Raw genomic sequence first — 25133 nt, forward strand, 5'->3', positions numbered from 1 at the left:
CCTGATGTTAACCTATATAAACTGAACTATTTTAATTCATTTTTTTATAAAATTTGTCTTACTGCTCTTACAATCTTATCTGATATTTTATATAGAGAGAATGTCGAGATATAGTCTATTATAAGAATTGAACAATTATTTTTGAGTGAAATGTAATTGACAGTCTATAAAATTAATGTCACGACCCGAAATCTCGAGCCGCGACCGGCGCTAGGGAATGGGAGTGGTAGCTCCGAAACCCGTAGCAAGCCTAGAAATCACTATAAATTTTTCGCGAAACATTCACAAAACTTTTTTATAAAACTTCTTTAAACGATACAAATCGATCTTTAGAAATCAGGGTCTTACAAAACGATATCCCATATCAAGCAATGCCCTGTTTCTCACACACATATATATATATATATATATATATATATATATATATATATATATATATATATAAGGTTAAAAGCGCAGTCTAAAACCTTTATACATATCAGAGTATAAACAAGATATTTAAAACCGTTTGATAAAACATAATTACACTCTAGGACTCGACTACTGCAGCACTATTGATTTATTCCTTCTTTCTGTACTCGCGGACTTCTGGAACAAGGATAGAAGTCCGTTACATCCGATACTATACACCTGAAACATAACACTATTGGGGGGTCAGACAACGCTGAGTGAGTTCGCATTTACTTAAGATATTATAAATATAAATTGCATAAACATATATTAAAACAAACAACAATATTTGATCCGATGAAACCCTAATCTTAAATTAATACTATTTCCTATTCGTATCCTACTCATATTGTATCCATTAATATTATATCAAATCATTTTAATCCAAGTGGTACGGTCCCGAGATAGTTCAACCGAGTTACTCGTTACCACGTGACATAGTCCCGAGATAGTTCAACCGAGTTACATCATGTCACTGCTTAATCCCAAAGTGTGAGTCCCGAGCTAACTCCGGCCGCCGGAAAACCTTACCCTAACACTCTCTAAGTTCAGCCATCACCCTACATATTTCTTTGCTCAATTTCACCATCAAACAACTCTCAAACTCACCAAAAACTCAAAAACAATATCAATTATCATAGCTGAATTCAAACACCAAAATTCATTATATCTAATCATCTCCTAATCCATGAATCTCAAGGGTTAACCAACAAAAACCTCAATTAATAAGGCTAGAGTGTTTACCTTTAATCAATCCATGATTTGCCTCCAAGAATCCTAAGTTTTGGTGAGAATTTTGATGGAGATGGTGATGGGTTGATGTAATCGGCAAAGAGGAGTTTCTTGGAAGAGTTTTGGTAGCTTCTTGAAGACTTAAGAAAGTGAAGAGGATGATATCATATGGCCTTATCTTGTAGACTTCAAATGGAAAAAGATCCAACTTAGTTCCTCTAAGTTTCTTTACGATTTAATCAAATTCCGTAATTTACGTCGCATCAAACTTTAATACGACTTCGAAATTTAACAAAATTTTCACGATCACTTCTTAATAATATTTCATGGAAGATGTCATATAATTTATTATCTTGGGACTAAATTCTTATTCTTATTTTTATTTTAAATTTTCTTTATTATTAATTAGTCCCGCTAATAACCGTCCTAGCGAAATAATAATTTTCCAATTCAATTATTATTTCTCGACCAATTCAATTCATTTATTCTCATCATACTTCTTGACTTGAATCTCATTTCCGGCCTACTTGACATAATTTATTAATTTAGGCTTCGTGGCGCAATCTAACTCCTTAAATTTTTTACGGGTTATTACATTCACCCCCCCTTATAATAAATTCGTCCTCGAATTTAAACCTTTGCCACTTACTTAATCCATTGTAATGTTTTTCACACATTATTACTCCTCGTATCGTCCTTTATAATGATTACGTCTTTATAACAAACTCGTTCTTATTGTGTCCATAATCCTTATATAAACCTCTCATCTATGTTCTTATGAAGTTGCCACTTAATTCTCCGTTCAACAATCGCAACAATTTACTCCTAAACATCCTTTTTAGGAGTGTCATATTTTGATATTGACCCGATCCAACGGTCTCATCTAAAGATATATTGGTTTTATTAATCTCGACGATCTTCCTAATACTCTTTCGTACAACAATTTCTATATTTACTTCTTCTGTCTGTGGTTAAATTCACAGAAGAGAAGTCTAATTTCAACTTTTTATTCTTATTCAAAACGACTAAACTTTTCATTGGTGTTCTCGTTTCTTTTGTATAGTTTACACTTGAATAACGAACTTTGTTATCAAGCTTATGATTCACTTTACGATGTCTGCTAATCTTTTTAAAGATGCTTACCCATGTCATACTTTCTTAGTATGATACTTACTAGCACGTTGATGCCTAATGTCCGTTGTATAAGAGATGACTAATCTCTTCGTGAACTTCCTTCGTTCGCGCATAGCTGTAGACGATTTTTGTAATGGTGGAATAACAACTGATAGGATATTAATTGTTATCCCGTTGGGATTTTAATCCCCTCGTCTATTAACTCCTTGCCTTGTAAGGCTTGTATTCTTTTACTTCTTAGTGTTGATACTCGTCAATCTTTATTCGTCATTCACTTCCTTAATATTATAAGGATAGTGTCATCCTGAACACCAACTCTGAACTTTTTTTTTTATATACTTCCTTATATTTAAATGCCTCTTATAGGAATCCTTCTTTACTGTCTCTTGTTTCTATCTATCCGATAACACCTTCGTGTTATAGCTCAACCCTTTTGTTGAGTCTTTCCTTCCTATTTTTTTTACATCCCTTGATATCTATATGGCTTATTAGCCTTATCGATCATTTACTTGTTCGCTTTTTTTTTAGCGTCGTCGATCTATATCCTTGTTCTCTTTAGGGCTTATGTATTAGCATATCACAACTTCACATCACCGTGTCCATTATCTATATCAATCATATCTCTTGGTATCGATGTTTTCGATCATACATCTAGATGTCGTTACTCTCGATCATCGTTGCACCTCTTACTCTCGAGGTGACTTACTTGCATTATACTATTCTTACTTTCATAGGTTTTACCTATGAGGTGTGAGCTATGTTCACCATTAAACTATCTTTGTACAATCTTTTATATTTGTTATTGCTCTTTGTTAAAGATTATATATTGGTGTCACAAGAAATTCCATCTGGTTTTCTTACGTTTCAAATCAATTTAACTTTGCCTGCAGGACTTTCAAAACAATTTCTTTTCAAATCAAATACAATTCCAATCATATAGTTTCAAAACTTTTAGTATAATTGCGCATCAGAGTGATGACACCTCTCATCACTAAAGAGTTGCTATTTAAAATTCTTTGAATTGCTCATATCAGCGAATGCATGATGCAGAGTAAAATTATGGTTTTATATCAAAATATTTATACATATATGCTGATACTGCAATGTGTTTTCAATCATGTCTTTCATGCTTCCTATGGCACACTACATGTTGGGTCTGCGCACAATTATACTTTCAAAAGAAATTTCAAATCTTTATTTCTTTTGTAAACACCATAAGTCAACTCAGACCGGAACTTCTGTGACATTTTAACTTTTCTTTATATGGCTTTTTATGAGTCTTATTGGTGTATTTTATTCTCGTTCTCTATCTTTATATCACATACTATCAAGCTATGTTCAGCGCATAGCTCAGGTTATTCGGCATATTTGACATTTTGTAGAGAATGTCGAACTCTTTCAATGTATGTTCGATGTGTGTTCAATGTATGTCCTCTACGTTTTGTTCCCTTCCTAAAGGAATATCTTAGGTTATGCACCTAGGTTCTCATTCTCCCTAGTGCATCTTATATTCAATAACGATCTACCTCTGGTAAGATATGTCTATACCATAATGGCTTGCCTTATTGGCCAAACCATAGCTACTATAAGAAATGTGATAGCACAAAGTATATGCATCGTACTTGGGGGTGCTTGACTAGATTCGCCCCGTTCTCATATCACTATTCCTGATCGGTGATCTTTGATTCGCTATTTCTGATCGGCGATCTTGCCCAGACATTCTTGTGAAAGTCCATTTCTCACAAGTCCTTCTTCGTATGCACATTGTGTATGCATACTCTATCATAAATGAAACACGCATTCTTATCACATATACATAATCCATATAGAACAAACAGTGTTTTGCAAAGCAATCGATCATATGGACTCGTATCCTATCGAGGAGAGTGAGAAGTTTTGAAAATAAACAAGGACTTATCAATGATATGACTCGAATCCTATAGCTGCAGTAGTTCCTAGCTTAACCTTGTGACAATGTCAAACCTAGGTACAGACGATCACCTATAAGCAATGGCCTATGAATCTAACCATTGCTCTGATACCACCTTTGTCACGACCCGAAATCTCGAGCCGCGACCGGCGCTAGGGAATGGGAGTGGTAGCTCCGAAACCCGTAGCAAGCCTAGAAATCACTATAAATTTTTCGCGAAACATTCACAAAACGTTTTTATAAAACTTCTTTAAACGATACAAATCGATCTTTAGAAATCAGGGTCTTACAAAGCGATATCCCATATCAAGCAATGCCCTGTTTCTCACATATATATATATATATATATATATATATATATATATATATATATATATAAATGGTTAAAAGCGCAGTCTAAAACCTTTATACATATCAGAGTATAAACAAGATATTTAAAACCGTTTGATAAAACATAATTACACTCTAGGACTCGACTACTGCAGCACTATTGATTTATTCCTTCTTTCTGTACTCGCGGACTTCTGGAATAAGGATAGAAGTCCATTACATCCGATATTATACACCTGAAACATAACACTATTGGGGGGTCAGACAACGCTGAGTGAGTTCGCATTTACTTAAGATATTATAAATATAAATTGCATAAACATATATTAAAACAAACAACAATATTTGATCCGATGAAACCCTAATCTTAAATTAATACTATTTCCTATTCGTATCCTACTCATATTGTATCCATTAATATTATATCAAATCATTTTAATCCAAGTGGTACGGTCCCGAGATAGTTCAACCGAGTTACTCGTTACCACGTGACATAGTCCCGAGATAGTTCAACCGAGTTACATCATGTCACTGCTTAATCCCAAAGTGTGAGTCCCGAGATAATTCAACCGAGTTACTCACTAGATACGGGTCCCGAGATAGTTCAACCGAGTTACTCACGTATCTACCAAAAACATAATCCTCCTTACTCCCATACATAATCATCATTTAACGAGATCATATCAAACATTTTTAAATACAAGCATCTATCTATACTAATTCTATGACTGACTCGGACACTGGTGATCACACAGCCTATTGACGCCCAATAGGTAGCTCGTTTCCTCGGATCATTAAAGCAAACATCACAACTTACAAATAACAACAATATGTCAAATAATGCATCCAAGCGATATTATGAACAAAGCATTCACATGAATTGCCCAAGTATGAAGTAATAATGTATATGTAATGCAATTAATGGATTACCACACAATTAACAACTTATAGTAATAATATACGAAAGTAAATTGCAAAACTCACAAATTGATATCCAAAGACTTCGGTCCTAGCAAAGCGATGTCGCGTTCTTTACATTCCGCGTCCCTTTGATAATCGCCTCGTCGAGTCTATGAAAATACGATAGTAAATCGTAATTAAAATGGATCCTAATTCAAAGGTGTTCTAGCTATAGAATACTTAGCGACTAAATCAATATATTTTTCCTCGAAATAAATTGATAGCGTTTCAAAATTATAATCCCATTTAATAAATAACATTAGTCCAAATGTTATTTATTAGCTGTCCAATTTAGCTAAATTAAATTAATTATCGAGTTAAACTGATAATTAATTTAATAAGTCACTTTTCTCTAATTTATAATTAATCTTAGCTCAAAACGTCAATTTATAACTTAATTAATTAACGACTTTACATTTCGTTAATTAAAACTAGTTTTCCCAAAACTAGCTAACTAGCTGACTTTGGGCTATTAAAACATTTATTTAAAACGGCCCGGCTCCAAACAAACTTGACGTCCTTATAGTTCGTAATCCCGTCTACAACTTTCGTTTAGATTCTAAACTGAAATTATCGTCCTAAGTTGTCGGAAATTGATCCTGAAGTTGTTTCCTTAAAATTGACAGTTTTGGCCTGAAAACAGTTTACTACAGCTGCTGTTTCGGGCTTAGAAACAGAGCACGTAAACTGGTCATAACCCAAAACAAATTTGACATTCCTATAGTACAAAACGTCCTCTACAACTTTCATTTAGACCTCGGACTCAAAATCAAACCCGAAGATGTCGGAAACTAGCCTTGAAGTTGCTAGCTCGGGCTGTTTTGTTGACAGCAAAGCAGCCCTATGTGCTGCTGTTTGCAGCCAATTTTGCAGCTGTCTGGCCACTGTTCTGGCAGCAGCTGTCCTATACCTTCGTTCTTTATTCTGTAACGAACAAAACGACACCAAAATCGACTCATTCCGGCATTTCGTTAATCCGCAATTCAATATCAAAGTTCGCTCCTAATTATACTTTTATAACAATCTAAACAGATTTTGACTTGTTCAAACCACAACTAATTCGTTTTTAATCCGTTCTTTTAGACTTTATTCTCCTTTAAACTTCGATACTTAATACGTCTTAATTCCGTCAATCCATTTTACACTACCTACACTTTAACTTATAATACCAATCCACTTTTCTATCGGATTAAATCGCTATAAACTATCGTCGCTAACAACTCGTCAAACTCACGTTTATAACTCAAACTTAAAAGCATTCGAACAGGGAACGATTTAGCGTCGAATTTCCATCTTCCCCGATGACCGAGGGCTGCCTCAGCTCTGCTCGTTAGAGCAGCTTTGCTGCCCTTCGGCAGAATTCTGCCGAAGCAGAATTCTGCCCGTAAGGGCAGATGAGCTGCTCTTGGTGAGCAGCGTTTGCTGCTCACCGGAGCTAACTCTTGCCGCCGGAAAACCTTACCCTAACACTCTCTAAGTTCAGCCATCACCCTACATATTTCTTTGCTCAATTTCACCATCAAACAACTCTCAAACTCACCAAAAACTCAAAAACAATATCAATTATCATAGCTGAATTCAAACACCAAAATTCATTATATCTAATCATCTCCTAATCCATGAATCTCAAGGGTTAACCAACAAAAACCTCAATTAATAAGGCTAGAGTGTTTACCTTTAATCAATCCATGATTTGCCTCCAAGAATCCTAAGTTTTGGTGAGAATTTTGATGGAGATGGTGATGGGTTGATGTAATCGGCAAAGAGGAGTTTCTTGGAAGAGTTTTGATAGCTTCTTGAAGACTTAAGAAAGTGAAGAGGATGATATCATATGGCCTTATCTTGTAGACTTCAAATGGAAAAAGATCCAACTTAGTTCCTCTAAGTTTCTTTACGATTTAATCAAATTCCGTAATTTACGTCGCATCAAATTTTAATACGACTTCGAAATTTAACAAAATTTTCACGATCACTTCTTAATAATATTTCATGGAAGATGTCATATAATTTATTAGCTTGGGACTAAATTCTTATTCTTATTTTTATTTTAAATTTTCTTTATTATTAATTAGTCCCGCTAATAACCGTCCTAGCGAAATAATAATTTTCCAATTCAATTATTATTTCTCGACCAATTCAATTCATTTATTTTCATCATACTTCTTGACTTGAATCTCATTTCCGGCCTACTTGACATAATTTATTAATTTAGGCTTCGTGGCGCAATCTAACTCCTTAAATTTTTTACGGGTTATTACAATTAAAAATCAACCTGATGCGAACCAGATGTATATCAACTGAACTAGTTTAATTCAATTTTGAATAAATTTTGTATTGCTGCTCTTTTCAATTTTAAATGACATTTTATATAGAGCGAATTTTGAAAGTTAATATAATATACAAATTAAATATCTCTTTTAAGTGTGCTTTATTGACAGTCTACAAAATTGAAAATCAACATGATGTTAACCTGATGTGAACCTATATCAACTGAACTACCTTAATTTATTTTTATTATAAAATTTGTCTTACTGCTCTTTACAGTCTAACTGACGGTTTATATAGATAAAGTTTCGAGATTTAGTGTAATATAAAAATTGTATATCTCTATTAAATAAAATGTATTTGATAGTCTATAAAACCAAAAATCAACCTGATGTGAATCTGATATGAACGTGTATCAACTGAAGTACCTTTATTTATTTATTTTTTTAAAATTAGTCTTGCTGCTCATTACAATCTTGTCTGATATTTTATATAGAGAGAATTTTGAGATATAATCCATCATAAGAATTGAATAATTATTTTTAAGTGAAATGTAATTAACATTCTATAAAACTGAAAAACAACCTGATGTGAACTTAAAATAATACCACATGCTGAACTTTTAGGTACAGTTTCTATTTTCAACAGGCATATTTTGGCTTGTTTCAGATATTCCACAACTTGTGAACATAATAGAGGATTTTTGTCCTCAAACAGCACAATGAGACATACATGATTTACAGAATATTCTCCCGGAAACAAATGCCTGATTCACTACTCAATAGCATTATTAGGTAATCTTTTAAACCAATCGTAACAACATTGGAATGAATCATACTTATCATTTATCATTTGTTCTTATATTAAAAAAATTTGTGTACCATTTTGTAACATAATTCCTCCACTAATTATTAAGCTTAGAGGGCTCAGCTTCATTCTTAATTACTGAGGTTCATGTTTTATTTAGAATTGTTGCAATTAAATTCTTAAATATGAAATTCAAAATCCATGTATAGATACATGCATTAATTTAATTAGTGGACCATCTTCTCCCTTAACTGTTCATTTTCCTATATGTTGTTGTTTAATTATTATCTATGACATCAATTTATTGTAATCAGTATTTGTTCTAAAGGTGCCGCCGGTGGTTAGATCGCCGTTGTAGATATGTCAATTGCCAACTAGCAAAACCCATACATCAAACGGAATCGTCAACCCGACGTAGATATGTCAATTGCTGTAAATAAATCCATAAATATCAAATTCAAAATCAATCTACAGTCATTTTTTATGAAAATTTCAGAGGAATTAATAGACCATCTTCCCCACTTAACAGTCCATTTTCCAATATGTTGGGTAAACAATTGGAACAACTTCTAAAGGCGGCAGGATCATCATCGCTTTGATTTTCCTCCCTCAAGTTACTACTAAAATCGTTATGGCTTATAAAAATCATCATCGGCCTGACCTCAGATCGCCGCCGGTCCGGCCTCCAATGACTAGTATTTGATTTTTTCAGCCATAGATTTACTAGATTTCTCTTGTGATAAAATTGATTGATTCCTTGAAGTTATTCATCGACTTGATTTTTTCAACCATCACCGAGCACTTTAGAGACCATATCCTATAGCCACCAAGCCATCTTTTGAAGTGAGGGTAAAATAGGTCTAAAACTAAAATGAGGCACACCATGAAAACAACTTTTAAAAATTGGGAGATTTCTGCAAAAAAAAAGATGGATTATTAACATAAAGTTTTCAAATTTTGAGTGATTTAGTATAATTTTCTCAACAATAAATCTGCACTGTAGATATCTTAACTTTCAAAAAAAATTCTAAACGTTTTCTTTTTAATAATTAAAAAGGAAAGAGTGTTTGTATAAAAAAATTAAATCTACGACCTAACAGTTTGCTGCATAGCGCTTCTTCCATTTGAGCTATAGTTTAATGATATATTTTATCAAAAAGTTAAATAGTATTTAGTAACACGAATTTGTTATCTAGTTTTTTAGGGTGTTGTTAAATACCGCCCTAATTTGACTAATTACCGCATTAATTATTACAATTTTGGCCTTTTACTAAAAATTGAAAAGAAAAAAAAAACACATTCTCTCAACCTATTCGAATCTCAAAAAAAACAATGATTGATAAGACTTCAAATTCATTGGTATTTGAATATCAAGTACCAGAAACAGATTTCTCAGCTTCTCCCGAGGTATTTTTTAAATTTTTTTATGTTTTTTCACGTTTTTTTTTTCTTTAATTTTTTTCGTACTGTTCACCTGTCGGACGTCCCAGAAAGGGCGTCCGACAGGTATGGGGACGTCCACAAAGGACGTCCCAAATTATATTGGACGTCCTAGGAGGACGTCCCAATTGTAACAGGACGTCCTACCAGGACATCCGGTATAACAGAAAACATCCATCTTGGACATTTCCTTATTGTTGAAATGTCCAAGATGGAAACGTCCATCCTGGATGTTTCAACAAGGTGAAAACGTCCTTCGTGGACGTTTCCACCTGCATAACCTGAAAAAAGGTATCCTTTTAATTTTTTTAAAAATATTTTATAAATTAATTATTAATATATGCACATAATTTTTTTTTATTACTTTACAGGTTCAATTTGAAGTTTTTAGTGATGATATTTTTTTATTACTTTACAGGCTGCCAACGCTCCACAAATGCAGAAAGAAGCGGAACGTTTAGGTGAGCATACAGAGTATCTAAGAGATGTGCCAAACCGGTAAGGTTTATCAGACCCCTAACCTCTTTTGAGGTTTTCTTATACCACAACACCAACTTCTGACAAGCAGAGTATCTGTTCTGGCACTTCATCATGCCTCTAAACTCCCCCTCCCATATATTGGAAGCAACATGACCAAGAAAACTGGGAATCACAGTACCGTCACGGGTCGACCCGACACTGGAGCATGAATGATCCAATCAACAACAAGGTTTACTTGAGATCGTCTAGTCGACTCTATAATTATGAATTCAATTATTGATACAAAATTATATTTTTTTATCAATATTCTCAATTTACGTAATAATTGAATTATACTTACCTACGGACGATGAATCGGTCCTCCGTCGGGAGGGAGGGCGGGGTGCTGGCTCCTCTAAACTCTGAGGATCATCATCACTCTGGAAGAGATCGGGCCAACTATCATCTGAATCAGTAGTCCTCGTCCGGTTTCTCTCTCGTCGTTGTGAGGCAGCCACATTACGGCCCCAGATATGTCGAGCTCCTGACCCCTCAATATCCATACGTATCAGTGGACCCTTTCCTCTACCAGGCTGTCTCTGCATTTACCAATTTAAAATAATATTAATTAAATTATTTGAATTAAGTAACTAAAATTAAATTCAACTAATTAATTTACCCACTAGACTAACCTTAAAAATACAAATGTTAATTATTTTACTGATAAATCATATAATTTATTAACAAATTAAATACCAATAAACTATTTAATTTACTGAATATCTAATTTATAGAAAAATTATTTAATTTAATTAAATAATTTACCAATTAATTATAATTAATTTAATTTTAAAAAAAACTAAAAAAAATTAAAAAGGGGACGTGCTGCTTTTCTGCACATCCACTATGGACGTGCAGCAGCACGCCCGTCGTGGATGTCCTGCTGCACGTCCCGGTGGACGTCCACCGGAGACGTGCGGCTTACTGCCGCACTTCTCCGGCGGATGTCCGCCGCTGCTGCGGACGCGCGTCTGCAGCCAAAAAAATTCAAAAAATTCAAAAAATTAATAAAAATTAAAAACGATTACTTATCGGTTGATGTCGTCCACTTTCCCGGTTAGAATCCGATATTTGATCTCGATATAATGATCGTTATTCTTCGGGTTTGAATATGAGTTGAGAGAGTTTGAATTTGAGTTTTTTAGGTAAAAGATAGAAATGTAATATTTAAGGCGGTATGTAGTTAAATTGGGGTGGTATTTAGCAGTCCACTTTTTTTATGGTTAACTTGGAGTATATATTATTTGTTTTTTTATGGTTAACTTGCAGTATATATTATTTGTTTTTTTATGGTTAACTACGTAATTTCCTAATGTAAAAACTTCCCCTATTCATTGAACAAACCCAAAACAGTCCATTTAACTCCAAAAGCCCCAAATTTTAAAACTGGGCTTATTAATCCAATTTCATCTTCACCCTACCGCCGTCCCATTCAAATAAGCGTACAAACCCTAACCCTAACAATCATAAGAAACTAATCACAGCCGTTAACTCTCAACTAAAACCATATATAAACAAAACCCTTGATCAGTAACATTTCGGCTTCTCATCGTATTGGCAAACTGCGCCTTTGTTCTCCGCCGAGGTACTATCGTTCAGTTTCTGTACTCATTTAGCTAATTCAATTAACAGTTCTGATTATTTCAGTTTCATTCAGTAGGTAGGTTAGATAATGTGTTATAATTTTTTTGTCAATTTTGATGGTTTAATTTTTTAATTCAGCGAGTCAGATCTTGGGTTAGCTGAATTTTATCTGTCATTTTCAAATGTTTGATTTACTGTTGTTATATTTATGATTTGAAATTTTATTTGTGATGGTGAATTTGATTGATATTGAGCTAAGCTAAGTAGTGAATTTGGAATGGCTATCCCTTGTGCTTGAGTAATCAAGGCTGGAATCTCAGAAAAGGGCTCTCTTCAAATCAAATACCCAGAGATTTTGGGTATTTGGTGAAAGGAATACTAAAATGAGCCCTTAGAGAATTGGCATTTACATATTTGTAATGCCATAGGCCTTTGGTTGGGAAGCATTTTCATTTTCATTTACTTTGGCTTTTGTTGTCGATATCAGCTTAATTTACTGTGGTCAGAAGGTTAATTAATGATTGTTACTCCTCTTATTGTGAAGGATGTTTTTTTTTTGACGGCGTGTATTTGTAGCTTCCAAGATGAACTTTCTGTTTTAATTTTTTCAAAAATTGTATTTGTGTGCTTTCATGTTTCAGAACAGGTTTTGAATATATAATGTAATTTCACATATTTCTTTTGATCCTTGTGAATGTTGTGTTATTGGTTATTTGATGCATCTGATTAATTACTTTACTGATATGGAACTAGTTTTCTCTCTGTAATTAAGGAAATGATTAACGAAGTTTATTTGACTTTATTTAACAACTTCTCTTATACAATGTCATAGATTTGTTTTTGTTTAATTAAATGAAGTTTGAAGTTGTTTAGTCTTGCAGTTGAATTACCGAGATTTGAAGTATGTCTCATCGAAAGTTTGAGCATCCTAGGCATGGCTCTTTGGGATTTCTCCCAAGAAAGAGGGCTGCACGCCAAAGAGGAAAAGGTTTATAGTGCTTGTATTTTGTTTAATATTTAATTGATTTTTTCTTTGTTTATGGATTTTGTTGTTTATAAAGTAGCAGCATAGAGTAATATTTTGTGATAGTGCTCCTTAGGAATTATATGCTCACACTTTTTTGTGATGATGTCTTTATTTATTTTCTTTAAAGTTGCTCATACCTTTGTTGTTGTCATCAAGGGTTGATGTTCTATAAGTAAGATTGTTCCAATACTAATGAATTTGACCTTAGTTTGATATGAACTGATTATAGCCCTGATGTATGTTTATTTTTTTTGTAAATAATGGTATTTATGATGTCATGTGTATTGAGAATGTATTGAAATTTTAAATTTAAATCATAGAAAAATAGTTACCCTACATCTTTTTGATGTTTTGGAAGTATATTCATTTTATTATAATTTCAGTTAGGGTCAAAGATGATCTAATATCATTTCCAATTTTTTGCCAGTCTTTCTTGAACTTCGTGTAAAAATTTGATATTGCTTGTACTACCTATTTTTATTTCTCTTCATTCTTTAGAACTTTGTATTCTATGAAATATCTTCATATAATAACAATATAGTTTGCAGTTTCAGTTAGATGTTTTGCACAGACAAACACTTGATGCTAGTTTTTAATTCAAGATTTTAGTTATCATTTTCAAAATTATTAATTATTCATTTGTTATAGAGGTGCGTTCATTTTATGCTATTTACACTTCATTTGTTTTGCTATTTTGAGTCGAGGTAGTGACTCTCTTACATTTCTTTGGTGATACATAGTGAAGGCATTTCCAAAAGATGATTCAAGAAAGCCATGCCGATTAACTGCTTTTCTGGGCTACAAAGCAGGGATGACTCACATTGTCAGAGATGTTGAGAAGCCAGGGTCAAGTGAGTCCTGGTTAAGTTTTGTTAGTACTAGTATGCTACTATATAATAATAATAGGCTCTTGTCATTTAGTTCCTGCTATGAGCACTTGATGTATCTTTATCATTCTGTTTTCCTCTCTAATATTTAATGCAGTACAAATGCGCTGCTGTGTTGTATGCTTAAATAACTTCTAATTTTTGGCTTCCAGAGCTCCACAAGAAAGAAACATGTGAGGCTGTTACGATCATTGAGACACCACCATTGGTGGTGGTTGGTGTTGTTGGTTATGTTAAAACACCTCGTGGTCTCCGTTCACTGAACACAGTCTGGGCCCAGCATTTGAGTGAGGAGCTGAAGAGGAGGTTTTATAAGAACTGGTGCAAGTCTAAGAAGAAGGCATTCAACAAGTACTCCAAGAGGTTTGAATCTGAGGAAGGAAAGAAAGATATTCAAACTCAATTGGAGAAGATGAAGAAGTATTGCACTGTTATTCGTGTCTTGGCTCATACACAGGTACTATACGATAACCAGATTTGTCTTTAAGATCTTTTATAAGCTGTTTTATGCTTTTCCCTTCTTTGCATCCACTTTGCTATTTTCTGTAACTGGAAATCATGAGCTAGCATTTGATTATGATCAAGGCTTTGTTTCTCTGTCCGCAATTTTCGAAGAACTTGTGATTTTTCCTTTTGCTTTGTAAATCGTGTTGTCATTTTGAAGTGTTCATCTTTTGCTGTAATTTTACCTCACTAGGGCCTGAAATTGATTGTGATTCATGCAGATTAAGAAGATGAAAGGACTGAAGCAGAAGAAAGCTCATCTGATGGAGATTCAGGTGAATGGTGGGGATGTTGCCCAGAAGGTGGACTTTGCCTACAGCTTCTTTGAGAAGCAGGTTCCAATTGATGCTGTTTTCCAAAAGGATGAGATGATCGATATAATTGGTGTGACCAAGGGGAAGGGATATGAAGGTGTTGTTACTCGTTGGGGTGTGACCCGACTTCCTCGCAAGACCCACCGTGGTCTTCGCAAGGTGGCATGTATTGGTGCATGGCATCCAGCTAGGGTTTCATTTACTGTTGCAAGAGCTGGGCAGAATGGTTATCATCACCGCACTGAGATGAACAAGAAAATCTATAAGCTAGGGAAGGCTAGCCAAGAGTCTCATTCTGCAAGTACGGAATATGACAGGTTAGCACTTTGGTTCTTGATCTCGTATATTAATCTAAAACGAACTTGTTTTCCCGTATTCATCTATGACGATCTTGTAATTATTGGTATTTTTTTCAATCAACAGGACCGAAAAGGACATCACCCCGATCGGAGGGTTCCCCCACTATGGTGTTGTAAAGGAAGACTTTTTGATGATCAAGGGGTGCTGTGTTGGTCCAAAGAAGCGTGTCGTGACACTGAGGCAATCTTTGTTGAAACAGACATCAAGGGTGGCTATGGAGGAGATTAAGCTCAAATTTATAGATACTTCCTCCAAGTTTGGCCATGGTCGATTCCAGACTACACAGGAGAAGGCCAAGTTCTATGGGCGCTTGAAGGCTTGATTGTTTTGCAAGAGAATAATGTTTTTATTTCCTTGGATTTTAGGATTCTCTGTTTATTTATGCAGTTTAGCTTTTAATAATGACCTGAACTTTTTTTTTTTTTTTTTAAGAATCTCCAACTTGTTTGGTTCGTACAATAATTTTCATTCTTGTTCAAATTACTTTTCATTCTTTTTTTGAAACAATTCGTTCTATTTTATTTAGGAAGTTTGTTTACATTTCTCTACATTATTGCAAATGGGGGACTGAACTGGTATTGCCACTAATTACTGAATTGTCTGTTGTCATGCAATTGATTGCTAAACCTGTTTATTCACTGATTTAACAATAACTTCAATGTATGTTGAAGTAGTAAATTATTTTTAGTTACATACAAAATTATAAAATAAAGATACTTGTACAATATATAGGATTGCTTATATAATATTTTAAGTAAATTTGTATGTGTAAAATTCATTTATATGAAATCTTAAATTTAGTGAACTGAAATTTATATTTAGATTATAAATTAAGTAATAAATAATTTACTAATTCAACATACAAATTAGGGTCATTTATTTTCATTCTTATTAAAATAATTTACTACTTCAACAAACTAGAATACTGGATATTTATTTTATAAACAAAAAATAGGGTCATTTTTAATAGTTTAAGTTTAATTGGTTTGATAATTTTTGGTTTATATCACACTTTCTTGTTAGAGAATTGGCTAATTATGTGCTAAATGTTGCATACGTCAAACCTTGTGCTAAATTTGACACCTAATTTAGCATATATTAAATTCTTTTATTCATAAAATTTAATTATTAAAATGCAATTAATTATAATTTTATTTAGCATAATTGTAACAATACAATTTGTTTTTATAATAATAATAATAATAATATATTTTATTAATTTTTATTCAATACTTTGTGGACAGCCTCAAACGTGATTTTCTTAGCATCAACACAATTACATGAATATTTATCTGCTCAAATTACAATAAATTAATCTTCCACTTTCGATGATATATCAACTCGGCAGGTACAGCGATGGAGGCCTTATCCGTTTAGAATGATCAAGGTAAATTTTAATGTAGCAGTTAATATTGGAAACTGCACTATAGTTGTTGGTATAATTTGTACAAACTCTACGGGTTTTATTACTTATTGTACTTTTCATCGTTTTCCAGGCATAACATCACCTGAAATTGCGGAAGCATTAGGTATACAGAAATGCCATTATGATTATATCTCAACGTGGATTAAGCAATATTATTATTAAAAGTGATTGTTTAAACGTGATCTATGCAACACCCAGAATGAAGGATATATCATCAGCAATAAGAAGTCATAATTCTTGACACCGTTCGCTTATCATCGTCGTTTATTATTTGCAACTTCGCATATGTTAAGTGAATGAGCAATTGGATGGCGCATGAAGTAACTAAAAGATCCTTATAGCCTCCTTTTCTATGAGTTATTTTAGTATATTCTGTTATATATGTCTTACCCACATTATGTACTTCTATTTTCCGAAATTAATATAATTGTCAATTTGTCAAAAAAACTATGTAATTTCCTAATGTAAAACCTCCCTTATTACTTGTAGAAAAACCCATTTTATGACCATAAACTATAGTACTACTTTTAATTATCTGGTTTTTAAATTGAATTTTGTCTTTTCTGATCCTTAAACTAAACTGTCTTTTTCTAATTTTTTAATTTAAGCGAAAACGTATTTATAAGTCCCTGAATGATAAAAAGGATGATGTTTTGTTATATTAGAAAGGCTTAATGTCTTAAAACCCCCCAACCTTTCACCCCCTTTTCAATCCTACCATGACGTTGCAAGTCAGTCAATTTTACCCTAATTTGTATTTTTTCATTTCAATTGTACCCTAAGACATAAAATTGCCTTTTCTTTATTTAACAAAAATTCAGAAAAATTATTTAAAAATGATCAATTTAATATAACAAGTTAATCTAATGCAAAAAAGGTCAATTTAGAGAATTTTTTTGAACTTTTGTCAAATAAAAAAAGTTCAATTTTATGCTTCGGGGTACAATTAAAATGAAAAAAATGCAAAATAGGGTAAAATTAACTGATTTGCAACGTCAGGGTAAGATTGAAAATTGGGTGAAAGGTCGGGGTTTTTTAAGACATTAGGCCTACTAGAAAATGTAAATTTTTATCTTTGATGACATTTTGAAAATGTGTTTTTCCTGAGTTGAAGGTAGGGGTGTAAATGATCCGAGCCGAGCCGAGCTTTAGATTGTTCATGTTCGGTTCGTTTAGCGAATAAGGTGTTCATGTTCGGTTCATATTCAGTCGAGCTTTGAACAGGGTGTTCATGTTCGGTTCGTTTAAATTTTATAGTGTTCATGTTCGGTTCGTGTTCAGCTCGTGTTCGTTCGTTTAGCCGCTAAATGAACAAGTTCGCGAACGAGTTCACGAACAAGCTCGATAAATACTAAACGAGCTCGTTCACGAACAAGCTCGCGAACGAACTCGATAAGTACTAAACAAGCTCGTTCGCGAGCCCGCTCATTTAGCGGATAAACGAACGAACACGAACTTTTAAACGAACAAACACGAATATGAGCTGAATAAATTAAAAACAATCTAATCGAACTCGTTCACGAATATGAGCTGAATAAATTAAAAATATAATTATACAAATTAATCTAAATATGAATTAGTCCGCGAACACCTAATCGAGTTTCTAAACGAGCTTGTTCGTGAACTATATACGAGCTCGTTCACGAACTTGTTTACGAACTCTTAATCGAGCTCGTTCACGAGTTTGTTCATGAACTCTTATTCGAGCTGTTCACGAACATAAACGAGCCGAACACCACTATGTTCATGTTCGGCTCGTTTATATTAACGAACATAAAATCAAGTTCGAGCTCGGTTCGTTTAGAATACGAACGAACATGAACCGAGCTCTTATCGAGCCGAACACCGAGCTGCTCGCGAACGGCTCGGTTCATTTACACCCCTAGTTGAAGGATAAAAAATCACAAAATGTATAACCTAAAAACAGTCCATTTAACTGGGCTTATTAATCCAATTTCACCTCCCACCCTACCGTCGTCGCTTTCAAATAAGAGTACAAACCCTAACCCTAATTTCCCAAAAATTGTAAATCCAACGGACAACAAAAATCATAAGATACTAATCACAGCCGTTAAATCTCAACTAAAACCATATATAAACCAAACCCTTAATCAATACCATTTCTGCTTCTCATCGTATTCGCAAACTGCGCCTGTGCGCTCCTTCGAGGTACTGTCGTTCAGTTTCCGTACTCATTTAGGCTTTAGCTAATTCAATTTACAGTTTTGATTAATTTCAGTTTCAAATTCATTAGGTAGGTTAGATAATTAGTGTTATAATTTTTTTGTCGGTTTTGATGATTTCGTTATTAATTTTGATCTGTTAATTTCAAATATTTGATTTACTGTTGTTATTTTTATGATTTTGTAAATCTTTGATCATGGTGAATTTGATTGATATGGAGCTAAGCTAAGTAGTGAATTTGGAATGACTATCCCTTGTGGGTGAGTAATCAAGGCTGGAATCTCAGAAATGGGCTCTCTTTAAATCAAATACCTAGAATTTTGGGTATTTGGTGAAAGGAATACTAAATGAGCCCTTGGAGAATTGGCGTTTACAGTTATGTAACGCCATAGGCCTTTGGTTGGGAAGCATTTTCATTTTCATTTACTTTGGTTTTAGTCGTCGATATCAGCTTAATTTACTGCGGTAAGAAGGTGGATTAATGTTTTTAACTAGGCTTAATTACTTAAAAAACCCTCACCTTTAACTTTGTTTTCGTTTATACTCTGACCTAGGAAAATTGTCACAAATACTCATGACCTTGTCTTTATGTTATTTTATACCTTTTTCTAATAAAAAAATTACAAACAAATACTTCATCTATGAAAACGCTCAAATAAGTCCTAAAATTAATTAATTTTATAATTTAAATAAAATAAAATAAATAAAATATTTATTATACTCCAATATAAAAAACCGCTAATATTATTATTTTCAAAAAAAAAATTCAATTTTTGTATAATTAATAACATTGACGTGTAATTAGAATATATACTAAAAATGAAGGACTATTTTAAACTTTTTTTAAATGAAAAGAGGTAAATTTAATACCTCGAGGGTAGAGGTGAAACATAAAAATAAGGTCATGAGTATATGTGACAATTTTCCTAGGTCAGGGTATAAACGAAAAAGAAGTTAAAGGTGAGGGTTTTTTAAGTAATTAAGCCTTTTTTAAATGAAAAGAGGTAAATTTAATACCTCGAGGGTAGAGGTGAAACATAAAAATAAGGTCATGAGTATATGTGACAATTTTCCTAGGTCAGGGTATAAACGAAAAAGAAGTTAAAGGTGAGGGTTTTTTAAGTAATTAAGCCTTTTAACTATTTTTAATTATGTGAAAAAATAGTTTTTTGTTTTGTTTCAGTGTGTCTTGTAGCTTTAAAAATTATTATTTTTTTAGAAAATTGTATTTGTGTTTGATGATTCAAACATATTTTGACTTTATCAAGTATCGAGTTTTATTTCTTTTGATCTTTGTGAAAGTTGTGTTTTTGTTTATTTGCTGCATCTGATTAATTAAATTACAGTTTTGGAAGTTGTTTTCTCCATATTATCAAGAAAATGGTTATTGGAGTTTACGCTGTTATGGATTTGTTTTTGTTTAATTAAACAAAGTTTGAGGTTGTTTAGTCTTGCAGCTGAATTACTGAGGTTTGAAGTATGTCTCATCGAAAGTTTGAGCATCCCAGGCATGGCTCTTTGGGATTTCTCCCAAGAAAGAGGGCTGCACGCCAAAGAGGAAAAGGTTTATAGTGCTTGTATTTTGTTTGATAATAAATTGATTTGTTCTTTGTTTGTGGATCTTAATTGTTTTTAATATAGCAGCATATTCTAATATTTGCGATAGCAATGCTTAGGAATTATATCCTTTTTTTGTGATGATCTGTGTTTAGTTGTTTCTTAAAATTTGCCCATTCCATGTGTGTTCCAATACTAAAGAACATTGCCTTACTTTGATAAGAACTGATTATAGCCTTGATGTACATGCATTTTTATTAGTAATGAATTGTTAGAATATTGAGAAAATGTTGATATTTTAAACCAAGTCATAGAAAACAAATTATCCTAGATTTTGTTGATGTTTGAGGAGTATATTCATTTCGTTACTTTTTCAGTCATGCCAATCATGATTGAAATAATCTCTTGTCATTTCCATTTTTTTGCCATGTTCTTTCATGAATCTAGTGTTTAAATTTTATAGTGCTTGTACCACCAATATTGATTTCCTTTCATTCTTTAAAACTTTGTACGCTGCAAAATATCTTCATGTAATATTCTTAGCTATAGTTTGCAGTATCAACTAGATGGTTTTGCACAGACAAACAAATGATGCTGTTTTTATTTCTAGATTTTAGTTTTTCATTTTCAAAATTTTAAATCAGATTATTTGTTATATTTCATTGTATAAAATATGTGCTGCTTTTATACAATTTTTACAAATTATTTGTTTTGCTATTTTGGCTTGAGGTGGTGACTTTTAATCCTTTTTCTGATACATAGTGAAGGCATTTCCAAAAGATGATCCAAGAAAGCCATGCAGATTAACTGCTTTTCTGGGCTATAAAGCAGGGATGACTCATATTGTCAGAGATGTTGAGAAACCAGGGTCAAGTGAGTCCTGATTATGTTTTGTTAGTACTAATATGCAACTATATAATACAAGTCCCCAACCTTAATGAGTTGTTTTAGGTTTCCATGATTTAGTTGCAGCTATTAGCACTTGATGTTTATTATTATCACTTTTATCTTTATCATTCTGTTTTCATTTCTCTAATAATGTACCAGAAATGCGTTGCTGTGTTGTATGATTAAGCAATTTTTAATTTTGACTCTTGGCTTCCAGAGCTCCACAAGAAAGAAACATGTGAGGCTGTTACGATCATTGAGACACCACCATTGGTGGTTGTTGGTGTTGTTGGTTATGTTAAAACACCTCGTGGTCTCCGTTCACTGAACACAGTCTGGGCCCAGCATTTGAGTGAGGAGCTGAAGAGGAGGTTTTATAAGAACTGGTGCAAGTCTAAGAAGAAGGCATTCAATAAATACTCTAAAAGGTTTGAATCTGATGAGGGAAAGAAAGATGTTCAAACTCAACTGGAGAAGATGAAGAAGTATTGCACAGTTATTCGTGTCTTGGCTCACACACAGGTACTCTAATCCAGCCTTTCTTCTAAGTTATTTTATGATTTTGTGTCCATTGCATTCAGTCTGCTATATTTTTTAACTGGCAATCATGATCTAGCATTTACGACTTGTGATTTTTCCTTTTGCTTATTGTGAATTGCAATGTCATTTTGAAGTGTTCATCTTTTGTTTAAACTTTAAATATTTCTTCAATGCCACCATGGTTGACTCTTGCTGGAGTCAATCTACTGTTGTTTGCGTGTGGGTTGAAATTAACTTTCCCTGCTTCTGCAGATTAAGAAGATGAAAGGATTGAAGCAGAAGAAAGCTCATCTAATGGAGATTCAGGTGAATGGTGGTGATGTTGCCCAGAAGGTGGACTTTGCCTACAGCTTCTTTGAGAAGCAGATTCCAATTGATGCTGTCTTCCAAAAGGATGAGATGATTGACATAATTGGGGTGACCAAGGGAAAAGGATATGAAGGTGTTGTCACTCGCTGGGGTGTGACCCGACTTCCTCGCAAGACCCATCGTGGTCTTCGCAAGGTGGCCTGTATTGGTGCATGGCATCCAGCCAGGGTTTCATTTACTGTGGCAAGAGCTGGGCAGAATGGTTATCATCACCGCACTGAGATGAACAAAAAAATCTATAAGCTTGGGAAGGCTAGCCAAGAGTCTCATTCTGCAAGTACAGAATATGACAGGTTAGCACTTTGGCGCTCAATCTCTCATATATTAATCTAAAATAAATTTGTTTCCTTGTATTCATCTATGACGATCTTGTAATTATTGGTATTTTTTTCAATCAACAGGACCGAAAAGGACATCACCCCAATCGGAGGGTTCCCCCACTATGGTGTTGTAAAGGAAGACTTTTTGATGATCAAGGGGTGCTGTGTTGGTCCAAAGAAGCGTGTCGTGACACTGAGACAATCGTTGTTGAAACAGACATCGAGGGTGGCTATGGAGGAGATTAAGCTTAAATTTATAGATACTTCCTCCAAGTTTGGCCATGGTCGATTCCAGACTACACAGGAGAAGGCCAAGTTCTATGGGCGCTTGAAGGCTTGATTGTTTTGCAAGATAATAATCTTTTTATTTCCTTGGATTTTGAAGGTTTCTGTTTATTTATGCAGTTAAGCTTTTAATAATGACTTGAGCTTGTTTTAAGAACCTAGTACAATTTTGCTATATTTATTTAGTCGTTTATTTCTTATTCAAATAAATTTTCATTCTACTTTATTTAGGAAGTTGGTTTAGATTTGCCCTTTGAAATTACTGCTAATGGGAGACTGAACTGGTTTGGCCACTAATCGCTGAAATGGTGGTGTTATTAATTGCTAAACCTGTGTATTCACTTATTTAGTTATAGTCCAATTGGTTTAATAGTTTTTGGTTTTTAAGAAATTTTCTTATTATTAGGATGATTTTTATAGTTTTTTTAGCAATAATTTTTATAGTTTAGTTGGTTTAATAATTTTTTGGTTTAAATGAAATTTTCTTTTAAAGAGATGAACTATATTTTTGGTTTTTAAGAAATAGTCAACTAAACTGATTTCTAGTATTAAACTGGTGGATCGGTATTAAATTGGTGGTTCCGTTTTATTCTTCAAAACTAGTATGGATTAAGTTTCTATCAATTTTATTTCAACTCGATGTGTCAAATTTAATGGATTAATATCATTTTTTACAAAATGAATGATGTTGATTAATTTAATTAGAATTGCACTCTTTCAATATGCACTATTCATTCCCTAAGAAATGTCGAAGATTAGTTGAACTTGACTTCTCAAATTTAAGTGAAATCAAAAAGATTACGATATTTTTAAAATCCAATCAAATAGAAAATTCGACAAATACTACAATTTGTATAACGAACCTAATGCCGACTTCCAATTAAATTAAATAATATGAATTTATTTATGTGAGATTTGAGACTTAAGTTTTAACACCGATCAGTTTTGAAATTAAATTTTTTCCTTATCCATTATAGTTTTTCCTTTACTTTTTTTTCCTCCTAAAAAGAAGCACTTAATTTTGAATCTAAATTCTCCATCTAAATTTTGATTTGTCACTAACAATTCAAGCTAGTCTTTTGTTGCAATGAGATACATTAACATGTGCATGAACTTTTTTGTTTGTATTGGATATAATGAACTTAGAAAGTACAAAAACAATGCGAAATTAAATTAACTTATCAATTGAAGAAATTATAATTATGCAAAATTCGTATTAATTATGGACCTAATTATTTTAGATGCGTAAATAACTAACAAGTTTGCTATTAACTCCTTGATGCCAAGCCAAGGCATCATTCATACACGTGTGTGCAAGTGGGTGGTCACTTGGTGAGTGAATGAGCCAAAAGTAGAAAGCAAAACCATGTTCAACAAATTAATCATACACCATAATTTTATGCATTTGATGTAGATTTATCATTCGTACAATGTGTCTTTTTGTATAATTTTTCCTTAGCATTTGAAAATAATATTTCAATAATCGTTCGGACGGGCTGATCAACCGGTTTTGTCATAAATCGAAGGTCGGTTAAGTTTGATTTTATCGTAAAAATTAAAACAATACTTTAATAACCGATTCAGACTGCCTAATTCAACCGGTTAATTGTAAGCCAAAGATCAGTTGAGTTTGATTTTGTCGTAAAAATTACATTTTCAGTTCAACTTTTCTGAATCTTGAAGTTGCATAAATCAAAAACTATTAAACTGGTTAAACTATAAAAGTCGCCAAATTTTTTATCCATTAGCCAAAATGTGATTCGTTTATTAACTATAGTTAATAATATGCGTTTCAATTTAAATTTCAATTACATAAACATGTTTACAAAGATATGTACATTATATAATTATAAATATTTTCTATTTTACTGGTTGTATTATTTAAAATAGTTGTATAAGAAATAATGTCTTAAACTTTGAACCCATGTTACACTAAAAACCCATGGACCATAACTTAGTATCCATATTGATTTGGCTGCAATTCAATTTGTAAAATAAAGCTTAAAGGTGTATTATATAAAAGAAATATAAGTATTATATTCTAGGCATAGTAAAATATACTATATGCTTATTATTATTTGTTGTTATTGAAGCCGTGAAGCGGTGCCAATTTCTCTTAGAGAGAGAACATATTCTAGAGAGAGAAAGTTTAATTTTCTTCGGTTTTGAGACTATGGGACAGTGATTTTCGACTTTTAGTCAGATATTATCGTCTCTTAACTCATTTCTTTCAACGTCTTGTTGTTTGTTTGAATAAATTACTCCGTTTTTTGGAGTTTTTGTTGGATTTTTATGTATTTTGTTCTGTAGATTCTTGGTTC

At 33.0% G+C, this 25133-nt stretch overlaps 2 protein-coding genes and 1 long non-coding RNA gene across 5 annotated transcripts; 2 read left to right on the forward strand and 1 right to left on the reverse strand.

Annotated features, from left to right (window-relative positions):
• Positions 1-447: 447 nt before the first annotated feature.
• LOC126662201 (uncharacterized) lies at positions 448-7348 on the reverse strand. The gene is made up of 3 exons (XR_007635721.2): positions 7212-7348; positions 5561-5646; positions 448-643 (listed from the first exon to the last, which is right to left on the reverse strand). It is a non-coding gene; the product is annotated as an uncharacterized LOC126662201 (long non-coding RNA).
• A 4629-nt stretch (positions 7349-11977) lies between these two features.
• On the forward strand, positions 11978-15768 carry LOC126662197 (60S ribosomal protein L3-2). Of its 2 annotated transcripts, none has more exons than XM_050356098.2 (6): positions 11978-12152; positions 13025-13139; positions 13919-14029; positions 14218-14522; positions 14791-15200; positions 15307-15768. In XM_050356098.2, exons 2-6 carry the CDS (start codon positions 13055-13057, stop codon positions 15563-15565), a joined length of 1170 nt encoding a protein of 389 aa, XP_050212055.1. In that variant the 5' UTR covers positions 11978-12152; positions 13025-13054; the 3' UTR covers positions 15566-15768. The 2 variants fall into 2 exon arrangements, with proteins under 2 accessions (XP_050212055.1, XP_050212053.1); XM_050356096.2 differs by having other exon boundaries at positions 13033-13139.
• Positions 15769-18652: 2884 nt separating this feature from the next.
• LOC126662198 (60S ribosomal protein L3-2-like) lies at positions 18653-23038 on the forward strand. 2 transcript variants are annotated; one of them, XM_050356101.2, is made up of 6 exons: positions 18653-18838; positions 20303-20417; positions 21173-21283; positions 21516-21820; positions 22091-22500; positions 22609-23038. In XM_050356101.2, exons 2-6 carry the CDS (start codon positions 20333-20335, stop codon positions 22865-22867), a joined length of 1170 nt encoding a protein of 389 aa, XP_050212058.1. In that variant the 5' UTR covers positions 18653-18838; positions 20303-20332; the 3' UTR covers positions 22868-23038. The 2 variants fall into 2 exon arrangements, with proteins under 2 accessions (XP_050212058.1, XP_050212056.1); XM_050356099.2 differs by having other exon boundaries at positions 20311-20417.
• The last annotated feature ends 2095 nt before the right edge of the window (positions 23039-25133 follow it).

The sequence above is a fragment of the Mercurialis annua genome, linkage group LG8 (genome assembly GCF_937616625.2).
Source record: "Mercurialis annua linkage group LG8, ddMerAnnu1.2, whole genome shotgun sequence".
Lineage (NCBI taxonomy): Eukaryota > Viridiplantae > Streptophyta > Magnoliopsida > Malpighiales > Euphorbiaceae > Mercurialis > Mercurialis annua.